The sequence below is a fragment of the Oncorhynchus clarkii genome, chromosome 9 (genome assembly GCF_045791955.1).
Source record: "Oncorhynchus clarkii lewisi isolate Uvic-CL-2024 chromosome 9, UVic_Ocla_1.0, whole genome shotgun sequence".
NCBI lineage: Eukaryota > Metazoa > Chordata > Actinopteri > Salmoniformes > Salmonidae > Oncorhynchus > Oncorhynchus clarkii.
Genome location: NC_092155.1, coordinates 6,388,363 through 6,397,754, shown reverse-complemented (window position 1 = coordinate 6,397,754; position 9,392 = coordinate 6,388,363). Strand labels below are relative to the sequence as shown.

At 49.4% G+C, this 9,392-nt stretch overlaps 1 protein-coding gene across 1 annotated transcript in view; it reads left to right on the top strand.

The window, feature by feature from the left end:
• The first annotated feature begins 204 nt into the window (after window positions 1-204).
• Window positions 205-9,392, top strand: part of LOC139415797 (zinc finger protein 638-like) — a 49,739-nt gene continuing 40,551 nt past the window's right edge. Inside the window, 5 exon segments of the mRNA XM_071163890.1 lie at window positions 205-2,589; window positions 3,993-4,054; window positions 4,333-4,358; window positions 5,549-5,873; window positions 6,117-6,238. Coding sequence (XP_071019991.1) covers window positions 943-2,589; window positions 3,993-4,054; window positions 4,333-4,358; window positions 5,549-5,873; window positions 6,117-6,238 — 2,182 coding nt within the window. The 5' untranslated portion in view covers window positions 205-942.

Genomic DNA, 9,392 nt, shown 5'->3' with positions numbered 1-9,392 from the left:
CATGAATTGGTTTAGTTAACTCTCAAGTGCAGTGTTCTGTTTGGTTATACAACTTTCAGATCGTTGTCTTATGAAGTTCCGTTACAACTAACCCTGACACCGTTTCTTGATTTATGAATCCACGTAACCTTTCACATTTTGATTCGGTCTTCATTCGATAATCAATTAACCCTACTAAATCTGATCTTTAGCGAAACTAGTAAGCCCCGTTTCATTACTGAATAAACTATTTCCCTTGGCAGTCTATAATCTTAAAAGTATGACTGTAAAACTTTTTGTAAACCTTTTGTTTAAAAAAAAGCTACTTGCATTCTTGCAAATTTCACTAAAGCAGTGCATGGAGTTTGTAAAATAATGTTGTATGTTTTTCACGATGACTACTTCTCCCCCTCCTGTCTGTTCCCTGTTTGCTTGCTGTTTTTCTTTCCCCCAGTGAAGATGCAGGAACTGTCTTCTTCTGCTCTGACCTAACCAACAGAACCCCGATGATGTTCTAGAAGCTGTTCTAGAACAGTTTGACACACAACTGATGTGAAAAGTGTTTCAGTGTGGAATAGACTGGAAACTGACCAAACCGATCAATCGCAGAAATCCAGTCTGCTTTCCAGTTTGATTACTACTGTCCATAGCCCTGTCCCAGGGCGAGCCAGAGAGAAGACCAACCAGTAACCCTCCTGTGTGTTTTTCCTCTCCAACTCTTTCAGCTTTGCGTTGCTATTGGATCGTTGCGCTGCTCCCCTTTCCAGCCCGCTGAATCCGATTGGAGGGCTGGGAGTTGGGATCCCGCCCCTGCAGCTCCTCTTAGTCCACGCCTCCCTGCAGCTGGCCCAGCTCGTTACCGCTGCAACCGCCACTTCTGCCGCCAACCCCCCCACCACCCTACACTCACCTCCTCTCGCCTCCTTCATCAACCTCCTCACAGCAGCAGCTACCGTCAATAACATGTCCCGTCCCCTATATAACCCCTTAGGGGATCAGTACTCTTCACAGGCCCAGAGATCTGCCGCCCAGATGGGGCAGTACGGACTCACACAATCCCAGGCAGGAAGGGACCCTCTGGGGGCCTCCCGCCTTGGTCTGGGGTCTGGTGGTGGTGGTGGTTCCTCCGGCCAGGGAGGCATGATGTCCTCGATGGTGGCCCAGCAGATGGGGTATAACCCGGGGCAGAGATCGACCGGGATGACCCCGGAGATGGAGACCTCCATAGACCACCACATCCGCGGGGCCAGAGAGGAGGTGAGGCTGCTCAGCCAGTTGATGCAGCAAAATAAGAACCAGCAGGTCTCACTGGACGCCCAAGACCTTCGCCTAAGTCGTGACCCCATGGACGAGCTCTCGTCTGGGGGAGGGCTGGGCGGTTACACCCCTGGCCGGACCTCCAGCGACCAGCAAAGTTCCATGGACCCCTGGTCTGGCTTCCTGACCCAGTCTGCTTCCTCCAAACTCTACTCCTCCACCCTTCCTCAGTACCAAAGCCAAACCTCTGGGTTTGGAGGTGCGGGAGTGCTGGGGTCCACCTCAAGAGGTTCCGAGGCTCCCATGAGCGCCTCGTCCACAGCCTCTCGTCCAGCCCGGTACACGTCCAAGTCCGCCAGCAGCATCCTGGCGAGTTTCGGCTTGTCCAACGAAGACCTGGAGCTCCTCAGCCACTACCCAGACGATCAACTGACCCCAGACAACCTGCCCTTCATCCTCAGAGACATCCGCATCCGTAAGGCCAATAGAACTATGGATGTGGACCCTCGGCCCAAGGTAGGCGGTGGACCTGGCCCAGGGTCCGACCACGGTGGTGGAGGACAGAGCAAAGTGATCGATTACGAACATTCTCGTGCTACTAAATACGACAGTTATGATGATGGCGATAATAGCCAACCCGATAATTACAGCTTGCGCAATCCGCTCCCGAAAGAGAAGCCAAAATATGACATGGTCAGAGACTCGCTGAGCGGGTACGCCGGCCATTCCATGACCTCCGACCTTTCCAAGCAGCGTACCCAACAGCAGCACATCCACAGCCCTGCGGTCCAGAGCCCCATGCCCATGACAGACACAGGCTCTCGCATCGGCCTTCCTCCTCCTTCCAGCCAACCCCAGCAGACCCTCAAAACCCACGGCTCATCCTCTAAAGCGACATCCAAGTCCATGAACATCCCTGTCCGCAGCGGAGACCAAGGACTCAACCGACTCCTGGCGTCCCAGAATCAAGGCAGCGCTCGGGGCCACGCTCAGCCCCTGTCCGGCCTGGTGGTTCTTGGTGGTGGAGGTGGAGCTGGGGTTGGAATTCCAGGACTCAGGGTTGGAGGTGTCCCGGTCGGGGTTCCTCCTCCCACGACACCCCCCATTTGGCCTTCCATATTCCCCATCATGAACCCGTCAATCCCACCTCCTGGTCATGTCCCGGTGACTTTTCCTCCGCCCCGGATTGGTCCGATGCCTTCCATGCACCAGCAGATGAACCTACCTCCCCCGATGATGATGATGACGAAGAGGTTACCGACCCCGACCATGATGAGCGATTACTCCGCAGCTTCTCCCAGATTCTTTCCTCATACCTGTTCTCTCTGTAACATAGAATGTGCCCATCTAAAGGTGAGTTTTTTTGCCATTCCTGTCTTGACCTGGATCTAAATACTGTTTGAGATTGTTATACTTTGAGCACTGGTTGATTTTTCTTTCCTGGAAGGCCAAAATACTATTTTTATTTTTGTTTCTACCTGGTATCCCATGTCTGTTTCAGTCCCGGATAATAGACCAGGTGTTTTAGCCCTCCAGAAACGGCTCCAGCTGTTTCAGTTTCAGGTGATCAATCAAGTACATATAAAGTATTTGAAATCTCAAATAGTATTTGAACCCAGTTCTGAACCTCTCCAGACTGATTGTGTGCCTTTAAAAAAAATATATATATATATATATTGTTGAACCTCATGTTGTAACTCAAGACTTTTGCTTCTTGTTGAATCCATTTTTGTTTATTCAAACACTTCAGTCTAGCTGTGATTGTCTCATGTATTTCACGGTGAGTTGAGACGTTCTAAAATGGATGAAAATCATTAAATAAAACAGAAAAGCTTATTATTTTTTTGTATAAAAAATGTTTTCTCCTCGGAGTATGAAGACATCGAATCCTGGACTGTATTCAACATTATTTTATTGTCGTTATTGAAAATTGTGTAATGTCATGAGATTTTTTTTACATTTTTAAATTTTACATTTTTTAAACCTTGAAATATTGTCATTTGTTTGTAAAATTAAGACATTCCGTTATAAAATGCAGTTTTATTTGTGACTTTCGATGACCGGGATTTGTCTTGAGGAGGACGAGTGCTCGAAGACGATACAACCAACGACAAGATGAGAAGCTGCCAGAGAACAACCATCAATCAATCAAATGTATTTATAAAGCCCTTCATAAATCAGTTGATGTCACAGTGCTGTACAGAAACAAGGAAGTTTAGGCTCCATCTCTAGACGTTGACCGTTGTGAATTAATGGACTATTTACGCCACTTAATGTTTTCTACTCAAACCCTGATATCATTGTATTATACCCTTGTGTTTAAACCAGTGACACAACACACTACTTACTGCATTTAAAAAAATTATAATATACAATTGATTTAGTTACTTTGGGAAGTACGTTGTTTTTTGGGAAGAAGATGGCTGCCGAGAGACTGCTGAGAGGATCCGTTCCAGAGAAGAACCCCGGAAGATTCCAGATGCTGCCATTTTTTCTCTCCAGCATCAGACTTTTGCTGTTAATCTTTTTCTTGGTAGAACAGAGAGCCTATTTTTACCAAGTTATTTTTTTCCCAGCATTGTATAAATCAACTCCTGCTATGAAAGCAGAAAGAAATTGGACTCTGTTGAGAAAAAAACAAACAAATGTATTGAAAGTGCTTGATTTAGAGGAGTTTGGGGGTTATTGGTGGTGTTGAGAGGTGAGGAGGGTGAAGACCCAGACTGATTGTCTCTGTTTGCTGTTTTGATCAACAGAACTGGATCGAGCATCAAAACACCGGTCTCCACGTTGAGAATTGTCGTCTACTCAGTACATCGTGAGTCTTCTTCTCTCTCTTTTTATATATCACTTCTCCCTCTCTCTCTTTTCTCAGCCCCCCCTCCCCCCAATTCCTCTCCCCTCATCTCCTCCTCAAAAAACCCACTTTAGGAAAAAGTATTGAGTGGGGAGGGCGTTGATATCTTGTCCAATACAGTTGAGAATAAGGAGATTTGGATGCGAGGGAAATCGCAGAAATAGGAATTGAAATCTACGCCCACTGATGACCTCACGTTGTAGCTTGTGCCAGTCACCTGATCCATTTCCTCCTTCCAGGTATCCCGACTGGAACGTGGAAACTGTAGCTGTATCACGGTGAGTCCCCTACCTGTACTGTGCTCTATAATAGAAGGTAATTAAATGTCCCTTCGATTTAGGTCACTGCTGACTGAATGGTTTAGCAAGTTGAGTCTCAGCGTCTGTTGGAAGTATATAAACACTCCCCTTTTCATCCTTTACGTTACCAACCAGAATAACTTCATCAGCCTGACCACCTCTTCCTTCTCTCATCCTCCTCCTCTCTTCCCTTCCCCCCCCTCTTTCTCCCCTTTCCTCCCCCTCTTTCTCCCCTTTTCTCCCCCTTTCTCTCCTTTCCTCCCCCTCTCTTTCTCTCCTTTCCTCCCCCTCTCTCCCCTTTCCTCCCCCTTTCTCCCCTTTCCTCCCCCTCTCTTTCTCCCCTTTCCTCCCCCTCTCTCCCCTCTCCTCCCCCTCTCTTTCTCCCCTTTCCTCCCCCTCTCTTTCTCCCCTTTCCTCCCCCTCTCTTTCTCCCCCTCTCTCCCCTTTCCTCCCCCCTCTTTCTCCCCTTTCCCCCCCTATTTCTCCCCTTTCCTCCCCCTCTCCTTCTCCCCTTTCCTCCCTCTCTATTTCTCCCCTTTCCTGCCCCTCTCTCCCCTTTCCTCCCCTTCCCCCCCTCCCCCTCTTTCTCCCCTTTCCTCCCCCTCTCTTTCTCCCCTTTCCTCCCCCTCTCTTTCTCCCCTTTACTCCCCCTCTTTCTCCCCTTTCCTCCCCCTCTTTCTCCCCTTTCCTCCCCTTCTCTCTCCTTTCCTCCCCCTCTCTTTCCTCCCCCTCTTTCTCTCCTTTCTCCCCCCTCCTTTCTCCCCTTTCCTCCCCTCTCTTTCTCCCCTTTCCTCCCCTTCCCCCCCTCCCCCTCTTTCTCCCCTCCCCTCCCCCTCTTTCTCCCCTCCCCTCCCCCTCTTTCTCCCCTTTCCTCCCCCTCTCTTTTCTCCCCTTTCCTCCTCTCCTTTCCTCCCCCTCTCTCTCCTTTCCTCCCCCTCTCTTTCCTCCCCCTCTCTTTCCTCCCCCTCTTTCTCTCCTTTCTCCCCCCTCTTTCTCTCCCCCTCTTTCTCCCCTTTCCTCCCCCACTCTCTCCTTTCCTCCCCCTCTCTTTCCTCCCCCTCTTTCTCTCCTTTCTCCCCCTCTCCCTCTCTTTCTCCCCTTTCCTCCCACCCTCTTTCTCCCCTCCCCCCTCCCCCTCTTTCTCCCCCCCTCCCCCTTTCCTCCCCTGCTCCTAGTAGAAATGAAAGCAGCCAGTTGTCCTCCAAGCGCCGTCGGAGGACACGCTCCGCCTCCCGTTCTTCATCCTGGTCTCGCTCTCCTTCTCCTCCTCCTCGCCCCTTCTCCTACCACACCCCTTCCTCCTCTACTCGCCGACCTCGATCCAGGGAACGATCCCGCGAACGTCGACACAACACCACCACCCGGCGTTCCCGGTCTCCGGGTTCACTTCGGGGCAGGGAGAGAGAACGTGACCCTCAGGCCTCGTCGTCTTCCCACCGGGATCAGGAACGTCGACCTCAGACAGCCTCTTCATCCCGGAGGTAAGATAACAGACTTTTAAATGAGTTAATATGTTTGAATATTCCTCTTTTAAATGAGTTAATATGTATGAATATTCCTCTTGTATGAATATTCCTCTTTTAAATGTGTAAATATGTTTGAATATTCATATTTTTAAATGAGTTAATATGTATGAATATTCCTCTTTTAAATGAGTTAATATGTTTGAATATTCCTCTCTTTAATGAGTTAATATGTATGAATATTCCTATTCCTTCATCCAGGTCGCGCTCTAGGAGCTATGAGCGGGAGAGAGCGAGGGAACGTCGGGAGACGACGAGGAGGAGCAGCCTGCCGAAGTCTAACAGTGCTGAGAGACTGGCCAAGAAACTACTGGAGTCATCTGGTGAGACACACACACACACACACTGGAGTCATCTGGTGAGACACACACACACCAGTGCACGGTTCTGTCTGTCTGGTGGCTGACCTGCCTATACTGATAGATAGACCTAGTGCACGGTTCTGTCTGTCTGGTGACTGACCTGCCTATACTGATAGATAGACCTAGTGCACAGTTCTGACTATGTCTGGTGACTGACCTGCCTATACTGATAGATAGACCTAGTGCACAGTTCTGACTGTCTGTCTGGTGTCTGACCTGCCTATACTGATAGATAGACCTAGTACACGGTTCTGTCTGTCTGTCTGGTGTCTGACCTGCCTATACTGATAGATAGACCTAGTGCACGGTTCTGTCTGGTGACTGACCTGCCTATACTGATAGATAGACCTAGTGCACGGTTCTGTCTGTCTGGTGGCTGACCTGCCTATACTGATAGATAGACATAGTGCACTGTTCTGTCTGTCTGTCTGGTGGCTGACCTGCCTATACTGATAGATAGACCTAGTGCACGGTTCTGTCTGTCTGGTGACTGACCTGCCTATACTGATAGATAGACCTAGTACACGGTTCTGTCTGTCTGTCTGGTGGCTGACCTGCCTATACTGATAGATAGACCTAGTACACGGTTCTGTCTGTCTGTCTGGTGGCTGACCTGCCTATACTGATAGATAGACCTAGTGCACGGTTCTGTCTGTCTGGTGACTGACCTGCCTATACTTATAGATAGACCTAGTACACGGTTCTGTCTGACTGTCTGTCTGGTGGCTGACATGCCTATTCTGATAGATAGACCTAGTACACGGTTCTGTCTGTCTGGTGGCTGACCTGCCTATACTGATAGATATGCCCAGTGCACGGTTCTGTCTGTCTGTCTGGTGGCTGACCTGCCTATACTGATAGATAGGCCCAGTGCACGGTTCTGTCTGTCTGTCTGTCTGGTGGCTGACATGCCTATACTGATAGATAGGCCCAGTGCACGGTTCTGTCTGTCTGTCTGGTGGCTGACATGCCTATACTGATAGATAGGCCTAGTACACGGTTCTGTCTGGTGGCTGTCCTGCCTATACTGATAGATAGACCTAGTGCACGGTTCTGTCTGTCTGTCTGGTGGCTGACCTGCCTATACTGATAGATAGGCCCAGTGCACGGTTCTGTCTGTCTGTGTTTTTGTGGCTGACCTGCCTATACTGATAGATAGGCCCAGTGCACGGTTCTGTCTGTCTGTCTGGTGTCTGACCTGCCTATACTGATAGATAGACCTAGTGCACGGTTCTGTCTGGTAGCTGACCTGCCTATACTGATAGATAGACCTAGTGCATGGTTCTGTCTGGTGGCTGACCTGCCTATACTGATAGATAGACCTAGTACACAGTTCTGACTGTCTGTCTGGTTGCTGACCTGCCTATACTGATAGATAGACCTAGTACACGGTTCTGTCTGACTGTCTGTCTGGTGGCTGACCTGCCTATACTGATAGATAGACCTAGTTCACAGTTCTGTCTGTCTGGGGACTGACCTGCCTATACTGATAGATAGACCTAGTGCACGGTTCTGTTTGTCTGGTAGCTGACCTGCCTATACTGATAGATAGACCTAGTGCACAGTTCTGACTGTCTGTCTGGTGTCTGACCTGCCTATACTGATAGATAGACCTAGCACACGGTTCTGTCTGTCTGTCTGGTGTCTGACCTGCCTATACTGATAGATAGACCTAGTGCACGGTTCTGTCTGGTGACTGACCTGCCTATACTGATAGACCTAGTGCACTGTTCTGTCTGTCTGTCTGTCTGGTAGCTGACCTGCCTATACTGATAGATAGACCTAGTGCACGGTTCTGTCTGGTGACTGACCTGCCTATACTGATAGATAGACCTAGTGCACGGTTCTGACTGTCTGGTGGCTGACCTGCCTATACTGATAGATAGACCTAGTGCACGGTTCTGACTGTCTGTCTGGTGACTGACCTGGCTATACTGATAGATAGACCTAGTGCACGGTTCTGTCTGTCTGGTGGCTGACCTGCCTATACTGATAGATAGACCTAGTGCACGGTTCTGTCTGTCTGTCTGGTGGCTGACCTGCCTATACTGATAGATAGACCTAGTGCACGGTTCTGTCTGTCTGGTCAATGACCTGCCTATACTGATAGATAGACCTGGTACACGGTTCTGTCTGTCTGTCTGGTGGCTGACCTGCCTATACTGATAGATAGACCTAGTGCGCGGTTCTGTCTGGTGACTGACCTGCCTATACTGATAGATAGACCTAGTACACGGTTCTGTCTGTCTGTCTGGTGGCTGACCTGCCTATACTGATGGATAGACCTAGTGCACCGTTCTGTCTGGTGACTGACCTGCCTATACTGATAGATAGACCTAGTGCACGGTTCTGTCTGTCTGGTGACTGACCTGCCTATACTTATAGATGGACCTAGTACACGGTTCTGTCTGACTGTCTGTCTGGTGGCTGACATGCCTATACTGATAGATAGGCCCAGTGCACGGTTCTGTCTGTCTGTCTGGTGGCTGACCTGACTATACTGATAGATAGGCCCAGTGCACGGTTCTGTCTGTCTGTCTGGTGGCTGACATGCCTATACTGATAGATAGGCCCAGTGCACGGTTCTGTCTGTCTGTCTGGTGGCTGACATGCCTATAGTGATAGATAGGCCTAGTACACGGTTCTGTCTGGTGGCTGTCCTGCCTATACTGATAGATAGACCTAGTGCACGGTTCTGTCTGTCTGTCTGGTGGCTGACCTGCCTATACTGATAGATAGACCTAGTGCATGGTTCTGTCTGGTAGCTGACCTGCCTATACTGATAGATAGACCTAGTGCATGGTTCTGTCTGGTGGCTGACCTGCCTATACTGATAGATAGACCTAGTACACAGTTCTGACTGTCTGTCTGGTTGCTGACCTGCCTATACTGATAGATAGGCCTAGTACACGGTTCTGTCTGTCTGGTGTCTGACCTGCCTATACTGACAGATAGACCTAGTGCATGGTTCTGTCTGGTGGCTGACCTGCCTATACTGATAGATAGACCTAGTGCACGGTTCTGTCTGTCTGGTGTCTGACCTGCCTATACTGATAGATAGACCTAGTGCATGGTTCTGTCTGTCTGGTGTCTGACCTGCCTATACTAATAGATA